General features: G+C 56.7%; 1 protein-coding gene across 1 annotated transcript; it reads right to left on the bottom strand.

Annotated features, from left to right (window-relative positions):
• Positions 1–977: 977 nt before the first annotated feature.
• On the bottom strand, positions 978–17,435 carry TFR2 (transferrin receptor 2). Its single transcript, XM_045994116.1, has 19 exons — positions 17,411–17,435; positions 16,266–16,319; positions 15,765–16,014; positions 15,477–15,663; positions 9,211–9,351; positions 8,994–9,105; positions 8,765–8,887; positions 8,276–8,392; positions 8,022–8,161; positions 7,579–7,742; positions 6,667–6,786; positions 6,066–6,148; positions 5,928–5,991; positions 5,768–5,835; positions 5,607–5,683; positions 5,425–5,509; positions 5,109–5,336; positions 4,691–4,831; positions 978–1,735 (listed from the first exon to the last, which is right to left on the bottom strand). The coding sequence occupies exons 2-19, from the start codon at positions 16,302–16,304 to the stop codon at positions 1,451–1,453; spliced, it is 2,424 nt and encodes an 807-aa protein (XP_045850072.1). The 5' UTR covers positions 16,305–16,319; positions 17,411–17,435; the 3' UTR covers positions 978–1,450.
• Positions 17,436–17,567: the final 132 nt, after the last annotated feature.

The following is a 17,567-nucleotide window of genomic DNA, read 5'->3' as shown; positions in this document are numbered from 1 at the left end:
AAAGAGGCAGGCAGAGAGAGGGAGGAGGAAGCAGGCTCCCTGCTGAGCAGGGAGCCTGCTGTAGGGCTCAACCCAGTACTCCAAGATCATGACCGGAGCTGAAGGCAGACCCTTAACTGACTGAGCCATCCAGGCACCCCCCCCCCCTTTTTTAAGTGGACTGCACACCCAGTGCAGATCCCAGTGTAGGGCTTGAACTCATGACCCTGAGATCAAGACCTTGCTGAGGTCAAGAGCCTGACATCTGACCGAGCCACCCAGACGCACCTGTAACAAATTTTCTTATAAGGACCCTGATTAGATTGGATTAGGCCCACCCTAATGGCCTCATTCAAACCTAAGGCCCTGTCTCCAAATACAGACTCTGAGGTCCTAAGGGTCAGGCTTCAGCGCTGGTGAGGGAGACACATTTCAGCGCGAAACACTCCCCATCTCAAGATCCTCAATTTAATCACATCCAAAAAGTCCTTTTTGTTGTGTAAGGTTAACATTCACTCACAGGTTCCAGGGATTAGGACGTGAACATATTTTTCCAGACCACTATTCTGTGTGCTACAAGAAGCAAATGGACAAGGTAAAGGGCCGAGAAACCACTTTGGGAAATTTGTTCTGGACAGTATGTCAGGGAAGGAAATAGCTGAGGAGGGTCTGACCCTCTTCCAGGCTCCTGAGAACCCAGTCTGGATCAAGGGGCTCAAGAAGGTGGGCAGGGGGAAAAGCAGAGGCTCACGCTGGAACCAAGGTAGGACCTGTCGTGCCATACTGGAAGCAAAAGAGGACCAAGTAGCCCAAAGACCAGCCCCAGGATTTATGCAGCTGCCCTGGACATAAAAGAGCCCAGTCTGCGGCCTCCCAAGACGTGGAAAGAGAGCATTCCTACTTCTACCTTCTCTGGCCCTTCTGCCCCCAACCCTCCCTGTCTCAAGTGAGGGATGACTGGGTGGAGTGAGAGTAAGGAAGAAGCATAAAAGTATTTATAGACAGATGCCACCATCTAGTTTATTCAGGTCCAAACCCCAGCCCCTCCCGCCACAGACCACCTGCTGGGGCTGTAGGCTATGGTTCCAACCATTCTCCCACCAAGAGGGCTGGTCCCGTCCCAGGGCCTAGGAAACCTTCTAGAGGCATCACTAGGTGTGGGGGAACCCCTTTCCTGAAGGGGAAGGGGCTGTGCGATGAGCACGCGGATGCTCTCAGATTAGCTGACAGTGTGGCCGGCCCATGGCGGAAGGCACAGCTCACCTGGTCCTACACTGCAGGGCCTGAGGGTGGGTGTCTGCGCTGGCATCTCGGCTGGGCCCCATGCAGAGACGGGAAGGGCTGATGAGAAATCGGTCGGCAACCACAGCTGGTACTAGGCACATCCATCACCCAGAAATCACTCTAACGGGAGAGCAGGAGCTCCAGGCATATGCCCAGCTTCTCCCCTCGCCCCCTCCCACCGTGGACCTCAGAAGTTGTTATCGATGTTCCAGACGTCCCCGCTAAGTGCGTTGGCGGCCCCCTGCAGCGTCCAGGTGAGAAGGGCCAGCTGGCGTCGGAAGCGGCTCTCCTGGAAGCCCAGGCCAGGAGCCACCCTGGAGGCGGCGGCCCCTGGGTCTCCAGAGCCGCCCGAGCGCAGCAACCGCACGTGGTCGAGCAGCGCGCCCAGCGTGTGGTCTCCGCGGCCCAGGAAAATGTGGCGGAACGGGGAGTCGGCCGGCGACACGTACTGCGACAGGAAGTAGAACTCCACCTGCGCCCAGAAAGGGATCAGGTCGGGGTGGGGGTTCCGCGGGCAGGGCGAGCCAGAACGGCAACTCCCCACCCAGCTTGGGACCTAGTACGCGGCTAGCGAACATTGCAGCTGCTTCAAGTCCCACCTCCCTGTGGCTACCCAATCGGGGGCGGCCATTCCTTGACGTCACCAGCAGCTGGGTAGGATGCGTCCTCGGGCTGTGTTTTGGGTTCTATCCGGTTCTGAGCCTTGGACCTCCAAGCCTGCGTCCACGTCTCCCCAGTCTTCCCTCTTCACCCATTCATTTACCCGGCTGAAGCCTCAAAGAAGTCGATGGTCTACATTCCCCCTCACCTCCACGAACGTCCACAGCCCAGAGCCAAAGGTCAAAAGGACTGTCCAGCCCTAATTAAGTGCCTGCCTATCTGTCCTCCCTGCATAACGTCTTTCCAGAGACCGCCTTTCTCCTAGCCCGATTCGTCCACCTTCTTTCCACCCTCTCTGGTTCCTTCTGCTCCCACCCATGGCCAAACCCAAGGTTCGACCTACACCCTCTGTTCTCCTTACCTACACGCCATTAGTTTTCCTCCCTGGCTGCATATCAGAATCACTTGGGGAGAGTGCCTGGATGGATCGGTTGGTTAAGCGACCACCTTGGGCCCAGGTCTTGATCATGGAGTCCCAGAATGGAGTCCTGCATCAGGCTCCCTGCTCAGGGGAGAGTCTGCTTCTCCCTCTGACCGCTCCCCCCCCGCCCCATGCTCTCTCTCTCTCTCAAATAAATTAAAAAAAAAAAAAAAAAGAAAAAAGAATCACTTGGGGAACTTTTCAATAACCATCGGGTGGGTGCCTCCCCAGGAAAACTGTAGTCTCTATGCTCCTTAGTGCCTATCTTTTCAAGTCTCCCATCTTTCACTCCAAGGGCTCAGCCATGCCCTTGGGCAGTCAGGACCTCGTGGGGTCACTGCCAAGCCTACCTGACAAGTGATCCTGCCCTCCACCCTTCTGGACCTCCCCAGGGGGTAAGGGGGCACCTTACACGGCCTCACACACAGCCCTCAGTAAATGGCAGCTATGCTACGGTTTTCCCCCTCCTCCTCCCTCAACACCCTGTCAGTTTCCTTCCAAATGTCTCTCATCACTCCAGTCCCCTCACCCACAGGTGGCATCTTCCGCCACCTGCCACTCTCATCCAGACCTCGGTCTCTGCTAACTTCATTCCCTCTTCTCCATTTACGCCCTGGCCAAATCCCTCCTAAAAGTCCACTTCGCACACATCACCTCCCTGCTCGAACACCTTCCTAATTTGCTTGATGCCCGGACCCTAAAACTCCAAACTTCTCGTCCTGGTATTCAGGGCTCCTCACAGGTGAACTCTATCCCACTGTCTGGTGCACCTCTCCCCCCTGCTTCTCCACAGCCTTCTGTTCTGGCTCTGCTGGTCCACACGCTGCTCCCAAGGACAGCCAGGCCTATGTCCCCACCACACCCTTACTCTGGGCCTCTCCACTCCGAAATGTCTTTTCTTTGCACTGACCCAAGTTCTGTCCATTCTTCAAGACCAACGTCATAGTCTAAAGCAGGGCTTGGCAAACCTTTTCTGCACATAGTAAATATTTCTGGTTTCGCAGGCCATGTTGTTTCTGTTGCAAATGCTCAACTTGGCCACCGCAGCCAGCACACAAGCAGCCACAGACAATACGAAAATCAATGAGCATGGCTGTGTTTCCATAAAACTTTACTTGCAGAAACAGGCACCAGGCCAAGTTTGGCCCACGGGCTATCGTTTACCAACCCCTGGTCTACAGCCACGACCTTCCCTGGGTCTGGCCCAGCTCTGTGCTCCTGGTTCTGAAGTACTGATTCTTTTACTCTCCAGCCCTGAGTCTGAATCATGCCCCTTACACACAGATGGGGGGCATGTAGCTACTTAGGGGGTCGGGCGAGGGGAGTATCATTTTGTGTTCCTGGAGTCTGGGACAGCAAGGGTTAGAACAAGATCTGCAAATGAGAATGAACCAGACCCAATCTCTTGTCTCACCTGCAGAATCACTGGTGTCTTAGTGGAGCGGACAAAGGGGAGGAGAGGTGGAGAGGTCAGGAAGTGGGGAGGAAGAGGAAACTGCAGAGAGAGGAGAATGAGGAGGGTCAGGAGAAAGGAGCAAGAGGGGTGGCTTTGTAAACAGAAAGAAGGAATGAGTGATGCCAAGGAAAACAGGCAGGGACTCAAGGAGGAAAAAAAAGGGGGGGCCAGACATGTTCCAAAACCACTGTCGGGTCCGTCTACCCTACACTCACAGAGGACACTCCAGTTTCTAATTTCGCCCTGTAGACTTTTCCCCATGCCCACAGCCCCTACTTATCCCATTTTCCAAAATCAGTGGGTGGCCAGACTGAGTTCTTGGGCTAAAGAAACGGAAGGAAGCAGAGGGGATGGAACAGGAGATGTTGTGTGGGTTGCAAGGTATTCAAAACTAAGCAGGAGGAATGGGCCAAGGACTAAGGTCTTGTATAACTTTACCTGACACCTCCCCCAGGCAGCTTCTCTGGGTTTCACCCACCTTATTACCAGAAGGAAGGGAGCTCTCCTTGCTCTGAATTTGTTAAGCATTTGCCTCTCCTGGGCCTGAAGCTTGTGCCTCCTGTACCTTGGACAATCGTGTCCGTGCTTTTTCCCTCCAGAGGGGTGAGGAGGCAGTGGAGGGCCGTGTGTGTGTGTGGGGGGGGGCATCCCAGTTCTGCCACGTGGTCTGCCAACCATTGGCCAAGCAGCCAGTCCTCCCTGCTTTATCACTTTTTGGCTGGTCTGTGAGCTCGGAGTCCAGGACCGGGAGCCAAAGGATAGGGACGGAGTAAAAGCAGAGACAGCCGACCAGAGCGTACAGTGCAAAGCGCTGGGCTGGCCCTGCGGGGAGGGAAGGGAGGTAGGGGTGGTAGGGGGCGCGGCGGGGGGGCGGGGGGGCGGGGCCTCACCCTCATGATCCGCACGTTGTACATGCGCATCAGCCGCTCATCGCTCTCCTCCGAGCTGTAGATCTCCTTTCGCAGCTTCTCCGCCGCCCGGATGTAGTCCCCCCGCGCCGAGTACACCCACTGGAGGGTCAGCCCGCGGGCCTGAGGGTGGACATGCAGGCTGGGGCCAGACACGGGGGCCAGGACCCCGGCCTAGGCTGGGACCCCAGGGCTGGCAGGAGGAGGGGATACTGGGAGAAGGAGGAAGACCTGGGTGGTTGGGAGGGTACCAGCTGGGTCCTAGGGCAGGAGTCAAGGGGCTGGGCTGCCTGAGGGGACTAGACCCTAAGGACTGTGAGGAGCAGGGGCAACGCTTTAACGGGATATAGCGCCCCCCACCCCACCCCCAGAAGCCAGGAGCAGGGTTGGTATCTTGGACCTTCAGGTCCCCAGAGAACTCGTTGAGGCTGCCCATGTGCCTGAGGACCACGTCCCCGTAGCGGCCGAAGTCCAGAGGCAGCAGGTGATCGTGGCTGAGCCGGATGAGGAGCTGCCCGGCAAGCTGGGCCACAGCCTGGGCCACGGCGGGCAGGCGGCCTCGCAGCATCGTGTGCAGGTTCTCGTACGTGTCATCCTTCGTGTGCAGGAACGGGTACGCCTGGCCATCCTGCAGGGACAGGGCGCGGGCTGGCGCAGGGGCATGGGGCACAGAGGCTGGGGGGCTGCTGCTCCGGGGCAGGGCCAGGAAGTCTCACCTCCATGAAGGAGAACTCGACGGCAGGGACCCCCGCAAAGGCCGTGAAGGAATAGGCACTGCTGTCCATGGGCAGCGGCCGGATCCTGGGAGCGGGCAGGTTGGAGGGAGCGGGCAGGTTGGAGGGCTTGTGGCTTCGGCTCCCCCAACAGCTGTCCTCCCGCCCTCCTGGCCCCAACTTACACTTCGGCGTCCCAGCTGGGACTGTTGAAGGTCACCTGCTCAAAGAGGGTCTGCCCACTGCGGTTAGGGGAGTCCACCTGGGGGAGCAGGACACGGGGCACGGGTCAGGCGCTGGCTGCCACCAGCTTCCCTTCGTCCCCTGCTCCCCGCCAGGCTCTTGCCTGCTTCAGAATGTTCTCTATGAGGCTGATCAGAAGGGGGCTGGTCTTGGCATGGAACTTGTCATCGCCTGCAGAGAGGGACAAGGGATGCCAGGCTCCAGGCTGCGCCCCGCGGCCAGCGTGCAGCAGAGCGACCCCAGGGCTCCCCGTCCCCACTTACCCAGCACTGCGTTGTCCAAGCTCACGTAGACCACAGCTTTGAGGTGCAGCACGCTGAGATAGCCCTGTGGGTGAGAGACATGGAGTTTAACCCCCCCTCCTCCCCACTGCCTGACCCCCTGCCTGGACCCCACATTACCTCCAGCCACTCCGTGGAGCCCACACTCCCAAAGTCCCCTCCGTCCCAGCTGATGAACAGCAGACTCCGGCGGGGCTGGAAGCCTGGAAGCAGAGCGGGTCAGGAGGACGGGCTCCGCCGGAGGCCATCAGAGACCCACCTTTGTCTTCTTCTGTCCTGCGGCCCTGGGGTCTCTCTGTCCCTCTCACCTAGCCCCCAGCCCAGCCCACCTCACCTGGCCTGCCCGGACTCCACTATCACAGTGATGGAGCTAGCTTTCCTCTGGAGTCTCTGCCTAATGCTTCACTCAGACCAAGGACCATTACTACAGCTGCCCCTTGAATTTGGGTTTGAACCGCTTGGGTCCACTTACATGCAGATTTTCAGCTGAGCGGAGTCAGCGCCCCTGACCCTGGCATTGCTCAAGGGCTAACTCTACTCTCCTGTTCACAAGAGGAAACAGGAGAAGCGACTTGCCCGGGGCCGTGCAGCTGGGACGTGAGGAAGCCAGGTTTGGAGCCCAAGTCTGCCTGGCCACCCTCTAGCCTGTGCCTGCCTGCCTCTCTGCCCTGTGCTGGCTCGGGCCACAGCCCCAGCTGCCCGGCCCAGGCCCTGACCTTACCATTGCTCACCATGGAGGAAAAGGTCCGCACCAGCTCCAGCAGGATGGCCGTCCCCACGGCGGACTTGGCCGCACCTGGGCCCCACGCATCCCTCTGGGCCCCGATGACAACATAGTGATCTGTAGGAGGGGAGACTTGGGGTCCACGTCCTTACACTGGGAGAACCCAGAGACTACCCGGGAGGGTGCGTGCTCACGGGGCCTCACTCTTTCCCAGCCCCGCCCCCCACCACTCTCCACCTCCCAGCCCTGCGATCCTTGCTGTCCCCAAGGAGAGTGGTCCTCCTCCCCTCGGCCCTGCCTGGATGGCCTGCTCCCTCAGCAGGTGCCTGGCCTCATGCTGGACTCCATCACCTCCCTGGCCGGCCATGTCCTGCGTAAGTCCTGACAGTTTTCCTCTTTCACGCCTCTCTCTAATCCACCCCCACGCCTGCTCCCACATTCTCCTCTGAGCCGCCGCACGCCCCCACCCCCCACCCCGTGTCTCTCCATCAGTGCTTGTCGGTACCACACTCTTCGGCTCAAAAACCCACTTTGATTGCCCATTGCTCTCCACATCTAGTTAGGTTTGAAAGGTTCATCTATCTCACGGGAAGTCCCGTTCATGCTGTAAGATCACCCAACTCATGCTTGCTCCCTTCCCGTGCTAGAGAACTCACTACTGCGCCAAGCTGCCCATCCCGTTTCTGGACAGATTTGACCACGGGATCTACTCTTGGCCACCCCACTCAGTCCCAGATCAGCCTCAACTCGCCAGCCTCCCTCCCTGCTCAGCCCTGCCGCCCCCTCCACTGAGCACCACTCTTGCCCATGCCCCTGGGGCCAGCTGCCCCATCCCCAGCTCTAGCCAGGGTTCGTGAGTGGCGGCTCCCCTCCTGCTGGCTGTGGGTGATGCTGAGCAAGCCGGCACACCTGGCTCGGAGCGGCCCTCGATGCAGCCAAAGATGTTGCTGATGGGGGTAGAGACCCTGTGGTTGTTGACGCCCAGACGCAAGCCTGGCCCAGGGCCCAGGCGATAAGGGGAGACTGGGAGGCGCCCCTGCCATTCCTGGGGGGCCACAGGGCCTTGGAGCTTCCTGGAGAGAGGTAGGGCAAAAAGGGTCAGAAGCGGCACAGAGGGCCAGGCTATAGAAGAGCCCAGAGCTCCCTCTTTGCGCTTTCCCTCCCCGCTTCCGGCTCCAGCTCGACGTCTGCATTCTGCCTGCTGCCCTGGACGACGGTGCAGGTTGTGTCCTGCTCAAACCGAGGCTGGGCCCACCCAGAAGATCGACCTTTTCCTACTTCACCCAAAAGCACCTTACAGACTAGCTACGTCTCCCTTCCTCCTCCCCTCCCGGCCCCCACAGCCCCGTCACCTTAGCAGGACGGAGGCAATGTCCGCACTGATGGGCTGGGCGGGTATTTTAGGGAGGCCGGAGGACTGGACTGGAGGGAACTGGGTTTGATTAAAGGAAGGGAAGCCAGGCGTGTAGGGGTCCCCAGTTCCCAGGTGCACCTGTGAGGAAAGGGGTGTCCACATCGAAGCTGTGAGCTGGGCTCCCAGGAGTAGCCTACCAGCCTCATCCCAGACAAGGAGGTCCAGTTCTGGGGACCCCAAGAATCCACTCACATGTCCATACACAGCCCTGTGGCTGGACAGGCCGAGCTTGTGTGGGTCCTGGGAGAAGTCTGCCGGATCCGGGTATATGAGCACTCCTCCGGCCCCGAAGTCCTGGGCACTGGCCACCTGGGGAAGGGGAATGGCTAACGGACTCCTTCTCCCGGAGGGTACCCAGTTGTAAGGGCAGGAGAAGCAAGGAAAAGGGAAGTAGCGTGTTCTCCGCTCCGCTCTCATGGAACCACAGAGTGCCTGTGGGCACCACCTGACCCTCATCTTCCCTCCTTCTCCCAGTGCCTTGGCACTGTCCCACTGTCCTCTGCATTCCTCCGTGTTTGTTCCCCATCCCAACATTTCCTGCCAACATTTTCTTACGACCCACTTGGTTCTCCCTTTTCTCTCTCCGACAGCCTCCTAGACGCTTCCCATCCACCCGCCATCCTGTTCCCCAGCCCCACATTTTCCCGGTTCCACGCCACTCCCCCATGCAGGGACCCTCACCTTCTGGGCAAAGCTGATCTCCCCCAAGCGCACCAGCAGGAGGCGCCCCGCCGGCTCCACGCCCCGGGCGCGCAGGTCCTGCAGGTCCTCCGGCCGCCCGTAGTGGGCGTACACCAGCTCTCCCTGGAGATGGGGAGGACGATGAGGCGTGCTCTCCGGGTCCCTCCTCCGCCACCCGAGAAAGGGTGAGCGCTGTTCCCGACTTGGGGGCGGGACAGGGGGCGCTCACCGTGGCGTTGCCCGTGGCGCTGTAGGGACAGTAGACGTCGTGGTCCTCCAGCGGCAGGGGCTCCCCGAGCTCGTCAGCCGCACCGACCCAGTGCAGGGTATTGGGATGAGCACTGAAGAGCAGAGGTGGTGAGCGTCTCCGTGGCCCCCCGCGCGCCCCCCGCGCGCCCCCCGCGCGCCCCCCGCGCGCCCCCCCCGCGCGCCCCCCGCGCACTCACGGGTCGGGAAACTGCAGCCCCACGTAGTGCGTGTCCATCCACACGTGGTCCAGCTTTTGGCTCGAGAGCGCCCCCCGGATGTCCTGAGCCAGAGCGGCCATCCCTGCCGAGCCAGCCATCCTTTTCCGAAGGCTGGTTTGCCTGAGCGGGAAGAGGTGGGATTGGGGCGCGGAAGGGGAGAGGGACTTCTGGACGCCTGGAGGAGAGGGCGGGAGGAGGGAATGATGCCAGAGACGTGGGGTCGCCCTGGGCTCTGAGCGGCAAGGGGCTCCTAAGTCTCTCCCTGACCGGGGCCATCACCATCCATCTGGTCGCCACCTGGGTTATCTCGAAGGTCACTCGAAGGTCCTTCTGCTTAAAGCCTTAGCATCCGATAGCGTGCTATCCTGCCCACCATCCCTTAGGTTCTTCCTTGCCCAGGTCAAACTCACCAATCTACTACCCCCCCCGACACACGTGCACACACACATACACACACATGCACACTGGTCACCCATGAAAATGCTTTTCTTTTAAAGGACTAAGTGGGCAGGGGCGGTCCTCCGTCTCCCCCGTCCTCCAGCGGCACCACACGGAGACATCTGATACTATGGTTCCTGATAGGATAGCGGGTCCCTTGTCTTCGTCCATTGTCACCACCTAAGTGAGCCTGTTGTCCCCTGTTCTTCCATCACTCCCGCCGCAGGCTGCCCGCCCCCCCCCCCCATGGCCTCCCTGCCATTGGACTTGAACTGTGCCCGCTCCAAGGCAGACTCCTTCCTCCCTCCTCAGCATCCTCATCGAATACCCCTCTACCTGTTGCTTTGGCAGAAACCCAAGCTGTCCCTTGAGAGGCTAGGTCTCCCATGGGGCTCTTGAGCTTAGGAGAGAACTCGGGTTCTTAAACCACCTGGGCTTGGAGCAGAAGCAAGCTCCCCGCTCCACTGCTGGATCCGGTAAACCTCCTTTGAAGCCTTTGCCACCCAGCTTTCCCCTCTTCTGCCCTTCTTCCAGCCAATTCGTCCCTTGTCTGCTTTCATCAAGGACTTTGGCCATCTGGCTTAGCTTTTCCTCTCCACACACGGTCCCCTCCATGTTGCCACTTCGAAATCCATGTGCAAGATGTGCCTTAGTCCCAGCCTCCACCCCTCAGCTCTCAAGAGGACCCCTGCACCCCAGGACTCGTGGTCACTGGGGCTTTCCCGGTACCCTTCCTGCTGCCTCCTCCCATCCCAATCCAGGAGCTCAAGCATTTGTTTGGAACTGCATCTGTCAGGGGCACCTGGCTGGCTCAGTCCGTTAAGTGTCTGCTTTGGCTCAGGTCATGACCCCAGGGGTCTGGGGTCCTGGGGTTCTGGGATTGAGCCCCTCCTCAGGCTCCCTGCTCAGTAGGAAGTCTGCTCCTCCCTCTCCCTCTTCCCCTCCCCCTGCTCATGCTCTCCCTCTTCTCTCTCTTTCTCAAATAAATAAAATCTTAAAAAATGAAAGAAAGAGTGAGCGTATGTCAGTGCATCTGTAAAATACGTGGAGCACAGTGTGCATTCCTGTGCCTAACAGTACATTTGATGTGCACGCTGCGATATGGAGAGACCTTGACAACACCGTGTTAAGTTAAAAAAAAAAAAAGTTTATCAAAATTAAAAACACACACCAGAGATAGCTATATCCAAGCAGTGCCTCTTGGAATGATTTTTTTTTTCAGATTTTATTTATTTATTTGACACAGAGAGAGATCACAAGTAGGCAAAGAGGCAGGCAGAGAGAGAGGGGGAAGCAGGCTCCCTGCTGAGCAGCGAGCCTAGCCAAAAGCAGAGGCTTTAACCCACTGAGCCACCCAGGTGCCCCTGATTTTTTTTTTTTTTTTTTTACTTTCCTCTTTGTATTTCTCCATATGGGTTAACTATTAAAATAATGAACATACAGGATTTTAGGCAAACATTTACGTTTTGAAAAATCTACACATGCCCATAAAACATTACATGTATGGCAAGGCCTTGTGTGAATTTAAAGACACACAGCAAACATCAGATGAGGTGCTTCTAGGGGAACCTGGGTGACTTAGTGGGTTAAGCATCTGCCTTTGGCACAGGTCATGATCTCAGGGTCCTGGGATCGAGCCCCAAATCGGGCTCTCTGCTCAGCAGGGAGTCCCCCTCCCTTCTCTGCCCACTTGTGATCTCTGTCAAATAAAATAAAACCTTAAAAAAAAAAAAAGGTGAATTTCTTCTGGGGGAGGGGATGGGAAAGGGCTACGGGCTAGGGAGGGAAATTTAAAAAGCCCTTCACTGGGGCACCTGGCTGGCTCAGTCGGTGGGCATGGGACTCCTGATCTCAGGGTTATTAAGTTGAGCCCCACGTTGTGTGTAGATTACTTGAAAATAAAATCTTTAGGGGCACCTGGGTGGCTCAGTGGGTTAAAGCTTCTGCCTTTGGCTCAGGTCATGATCTCAGGGTCCTGGGATCGAGTCCCGCATCAGGCTCTCTGCTCAGCGGGGAGCCTGTTTCCTCCTTTCTCTGCCTGCCTCTCTGCCTACTTGGATCTCTGTCAAATAAATAAATAAAATCCTTAAAAAATAAAAATAATAAAATCTTTAAAAAAAACCAAACCAAACCAAAAAAAAGCCCTTCACAGAGACACTGAACCACGGTGTCAGGAGTATCATAAACTGTTCTTGGCACTCACCTTAAAAAAACAAAAAAACCTCCCCCTCCCATCTGACCATGATATTCTATTGTTTTAAAGTCTTCATTTCTGGGACACCTGGGTGGCTCAGTCCGTTAAGCGTCTGCCTCCGGCTTGGGTCATGATCCCAGCGTCCTAGGATCCAGCCCAGGGTTGGGCTCCCTGCTCAGTGGGATGCCTGCTTCTTCCTCTCCCTCTGCCCCTCCCCACTGCTACTGTTCTCTCTCTCTCTTGCTCTCTCCCTCTCAGATAAATAAAATCTTAAAAAAAAAAAAAAGTCTTCATTTCTCTTTTCTCTTAGAATAAAATCCAAAGCAGTTTGGGTAGCCATTAAGGCTTTTTATGGCCTGAGCTATATCCACCCTGACACCGCAGGTCCCTGAGGCCACAGGGCAAAAATCCAAGGTCTATGATGGGGCCTTCAAGACTTTTCTGGGTCTGTCCCACCGCTTGCCTGGACACCGGACCCCTCTGCTCTCCTTCAGACAACCACATGGACCTTCCTTCACTTTCTCCAAGAAGCCACCATTTCCCACCCCAGCCCCTTTGCACCTACTCTTCTCTGACTGAAATGCTTTTCTGTCTTCTCTTTGCCCAGTGATTGACTCATCCTCAGGCTTCAGCTCATCACCTCCTCCAGGAAGCCTTCCCAGGCCCCCAATCTAAGTCGGGTCCCCCTGGTTATAGTCATTCCCCACACCCTTTACTTTTCCTTCGAAAACAGTGACCGTGGTAATACATTCATGTCATGAAAGTGATTATTAGTTCAGTACTGATTTTCCCCCATAGGCTGTAAGCTTCATAAGGACATGACCCAGACTTTTGTTCTCTCCTCCACTGCCCCCACCTACTTAGCCGAGCACCTGCCACATAGTAGGGGCTCAAAGACATTTGGTGGACAAATGAATGAATGATCTCATCATTCATTGAGCGGCCACTGAGTCTGGCCGCTCACTTCCCTTGCCACACCCACATCGGGCTTGTGGTTACTCAGAATTCCACCTCCCGAATCTTTACCCACTGGGATTAACTGAACACCAGCTGAAATGCCAAGCCCTGTGCTAGGTGCTGGACACATGCAGATAAATAGAACACGGGAGATCAGATAAATCTTACAAGTTCCGATATCCCACTCTCTGACTCCATCTTTCCAGGTTCCGGCTTGCTTCTTGACCCCCGCCCCCCCCCCCCACTACGCCTGCTTTTCAACCCCACTGAGTGCTCCAGACTATCCTGTTCCTTCTCCATCCACCCTGGAATGGTGGATCACTTCACTGCTCGCCCCCCTCACCATCCCCCTCTTGCCTCCCTGCCCTCTGATGGCATTCCCGGTGCCACACCTGCCCGTGGGACCTGACAAACCATCCGCCTGCTCAGCCTCACCCAGACGACCGACTCTTGCTCAAGAGAATAAGGAGGCCCGCATGTTGCTGATGGCACAGACGCAAGGTCTTTGAGCCAGGTGGGTCCAGTGTATCCAAAGAGTAGTAATACACTTCCATCAAGTCTCACACTGATCCCATGAAGACGAGAAAAATCAATCAATACCAATTACGACAGAAACATACACTAAAAACATACAGACATAAATTGAAGCAGAAAAATCAGATGATCATTTCAGTACATGCTGGAAAAATATTTGAAAAAAAAAAAAATCCAGGGGCACCTGGGTGGCTCAGTGGGTTAAAGTCTCTGCCTTGGGGCGCCTGGGTGGCTCAGTGGGTTAAAGTCTCTGCCTTGGGGCACCTGGGTGGCTCAGTGGGTTAAAGCCTCTGCCTTCGGCTCAGGTCATGATCCCAGGGTCCCGGGATCGAGCCCCACATCAGGCTCTCTGCTCCGCGGGGAGCCTGCTTCCTCCTCTCTCTCTGCTTGCCTCTCTGCCTAGTTTTGATTTCTCTCTGTCAAATAGATAAAATATTAAAAAATAAAATAAAGTCTCTGCCTTCAGCTTGGGTCATGATCCAGGACCCTGGGATCGAGCCCTTCGTTGGGCTCTCTGCTCAGCTGGGAGCCTGCTTCCCCCTCTCTCTCTGCCTGCCTCTCTGCTTACTTGCGATCTCTACCTGTCAAATAAATAAATAAAATCTTTAAAAAAAAAATCCTAACCTGTCCTTCCTTTCCTGATCATGAAGAAGAAGAAGAAAGAGGAGGAGGAGGAGGACGGAGAGGAGGAGGAAGGAAAAGGAGAAGAAAGCTAGGAGTAGAAGGAAACTTCTTTGATTTGTTTTTAAAAAGCTATCCTGAGTCTACAGCAAACTTCACACTCAATAACAAAGTTGTCTAAAAACATTCCTATGCAGGGGCACCTGCGTAGCTCAGTGGGTTAAAGCCTCTGTCACCGGCTCAGGTCATGATCTCAGGGTCCTGTGATGGAGCGCCCCGCATCGCATGGGGCTCTCTGCTCATCAGGGAGCCTGCTTTCCACCGCCCCACCGCCCCCCACCCCGCCTGCCTGCCTCTCTGACTACTTGTGATCTCTGTCAAATAAATAAATAAAATCTTTTTTTTTTAAAGATTTTATTTATTTATTTGACAGATAGAGATCACAAGTAGGGAGAGAGGCAGGCAGAGAGAGAGAGAGGAGGAAGCAGGCTCCCTGCCAAGCAGAGAGCCCGATGCAGGGCTCGATCCCAGGACCCTGGGATCATGACCTGAGCGAAAGGCAGAGGCTTTAACCCACTGAGCCACCCAGGCACCCCTAAATAAATAAAATCTTTAAAAAAAAATTTTTTTTTTAATTTCTATGCAAGTCAGGAGACAGGCCTATCTCCTGTCATCATTACCTAAATTCATGTCCTCTCTAATGCGATAAAGTAAAGACAAAGAAAGAGCATAACCATTGAGAAAGAAACTATGTATCTCTCACTGTCTATAGCTTGTATGAGTTTCTACTTAGAAACCCCAGGAGAATCCACTGAAATGCTATTCCTGACCCAAGACAGTGCTTCCTGGTGGCCCTACCTCTTCTCTGGACCTGCCTGGGCAGCTCCTTCCCAATGTGGAAAGTGACCTCAGCAAAACAAGAGAAACCCCAACCGGCTGGTGCTCTGCTCCGTGTGGTCTGCGTCTGGGTGGCATCTCTCCCCCGTAATGTAGATGGAGGGGGACAGTCTGTGCTCTCGAATGCATTTGCTTTCTCGTTTTTTGTTTCTTGTTTTTTTTTTTTTTTTCTGATTCCTTTAAATATCCCTCCTCAGAGCTCCCCGTCCCCTCCTCCTGCCCCCCCCCGCCCCTAGAGCTCCCCACAGTCCCAGGTCAAAATCCATGCTCTGTGATGTGGCATTCAGAACTTTTCTGGATCTGTCCTGCCTCCTAGCTAGATACTGAACCCCTCTGCTCTCACTCAGTCTGCTCCTGAATCTCCCAAGCGTGCTGTTCAGACCCAGAGCCCTGTGCCCTCTTATCTACAGAACACTCTCCCCCTCCCCTGGGCTCCAAACACACATCCTTCCCAGGAGCACTGAACAGGGAGGTCAGGGAGGCGAGTGGAAGGACTCAGAGGGGACCCAACATCAGGGTCCTAGGAGGAGAGGAAAGGGAGCGGAGTCCAATCAAGTGAATGGGGGTTTTCAAGGCCAGGGGCAGGGGGCAGGTTGATCCCTACCTGATGGTGTCCTCCAGGCGCCCCTCCCCCAGGAACCGCAGAAACATGGCCTGGAGGTCGCTCCAGTACAATGTGCCCTGGTGGGAGTCTGGGCCCGGCTCATAGTTTACGTCCTCGCTGACCAGCAACACGTCATCCCCACATGCCTGGCAGGACCCGCGGAAGGCCACGTAGCCCAGAAGGAAAGCTGGGGGGTGGCAAGATGGAGACACCCCTTGCGCCCCGCTCTGGACTCCGTAAATCCCCCCAACCCAGGCCCTTCCCTGGTGGGGGTGGGAAGACTCTCACCCCCAGTGAAGATCAGCAGGGCTGTCAGGACCAGGTAGGGGGCAGCCTTTCGTCCTGTTGCTGCCCAGAGTCCAAGGTTTTGCCTCCCTGCTCGAGATCCCAGGTCGGGGCCCCTCAGCTCCATGGGGCAGAAGTGGGCTGCTGACTCAGCCCCCTCCTCCCCGTCTTCCTCTTCCTCCTCCAGGCGCCACTGCTGGGTGCCCTCCACACGCTTGTAGATGGTCTGAGAGGGTCGTGGGGACAACCTTTGCTGCGGGGGGCGGGGGCACGGTGGGCATGAGACTGGGGAAAGAGGCATGGGGGCTAGGATCTGGCCATAACTGTCAGTGACTCTGGAGTGCCAAAGGAGCACAAGGCAGGGGAAAGGGTCCCCAGAGGCAAGCTGGAGGGGAGAGAGCAAGCTGGAGGTGGGAAGGGGAGGGACCAGCCTTGGGCTTTGGGAGGGGGCGGAAGGACCTGGAGAGAAGGCCTGAAGTGTCCCCCAACCCCATTTGGTCTTACCGTTCTCTGAAGTAGACCCCAAAGTCGCTCCATGCTCATGCCCCCTCCTGAGCCCTGCGGGCCGTTCCCCCCACAGTGATAAACCGTTTGTGGGAGCCCCAAGAGGGCCCCTTATCAGCCCTGGCAGGCAGCCTGAGCCCAAGGCGTTCTTCTCCCCCCGAAGGGGTGGGGGCACTGTCCTGGACTCAGTCCAGCCTTCCAGATATGAAACCCCCAGCCCAAGCTAGAGGACAAGGGGTTGTGCCGTCCCCTGCCAATCCCTCCACGGTCCCACTCCTGCCCCCTCCCTGCAAAACAATCAATTTTTTTGACCTTGGGGCAGACTTTGGCCTCCTAGTTCCCGTCAGGGATGGGGGAGGGGGACTGATGGCTGGGGAGGGCAAAAAGATAAGGACGCCTTCTCCTGCTTCCACCCCTTCCTAAGCTCCCCACCATGAAAACCTCGCTCTCCCTCAAGTCATCCGGCTTGCAGGCCCACCAAGCAAGTGCACCAACTGCACAGCCGGGCCTGTAACACATTAGTTCCCGGCTCCAACACCTGCCCCCAAGCAATCCTAAAGGGAATTTGTCACAATGGTGTGACCTGAGGGTTCGCCTGGCCCTGCAGATGACTGTCTCATTGGAATCAGGCTGAAAAGTGGGTCTCTATTAACTTCTGGGGAAGGAGCAGCATGGGTGAGAGCATAAGGTCAAGCAGGACAAGTGAGTGCTCCAAGTCGGGGTTCTCCAGGATCTGCGGGTGGAGGCCCATCAGGCATTGGTGGAAAGAGTCCTGGTCAAGGCCTGAGCACAGCTGGATGACCTTCAACAACTCATGACCTACGTCTCTTTGGTGACAGGAGGACTTGATTTCTACCTCTTTTGGGTCTGGGCACCCCAGAAACACATCACAGGCACAAACTTCTAAGTTTTACCCAGATTTTCACACAGGGGTCCTGGTCCCCAAGCCCTAGCGAGGACCCCCAGAAAAGTAGCTCTGGAATAGAAGGGCTCAGGGGCCCCGTGTCGGGGTCTCCCTTGGGAAACCTCAGCTCCTACCCAAATTAGGAGAGAAACTCAGAGCTGCTGGGGCGCACTAGTGCCCCAGTCCCCGCCCCATTCTTGCCACCAAGACCCGAAGGAAGACGCAGCTCAGCCGGGCTCACCCGAGCGCAGGTCCGCGGAGGCTTAGGCACCGCCTCCCACCTGAGGCCCCGCCCACCACAGCCCCAGGCTCAGGCCCCGCCCACCGCAGCCCCAGGCTCAGGCCCCGGGACTGGCCCCCGGCTCCGCCCACCCCTGCCCCAAGGTCTGGTCTCCAGC

The sequence above is a fragment of the Meles meles genome, chromosome 21 (assembly GCF_922984935.1).
Source record: "Meles meles chromosome 21, mMelMel3.1 paternal haplotype, whole genome shotgun sequence".
NCBI lineage: Eukaryota > Metazoa > Chordata > Mammalia > Carnivora > Mustelidae > Meles > Meles meles.
Note: the sequence above shows the minus strand (reverse complement) of the source record. Positions and strands in the feature narration are given on the sequence as shown.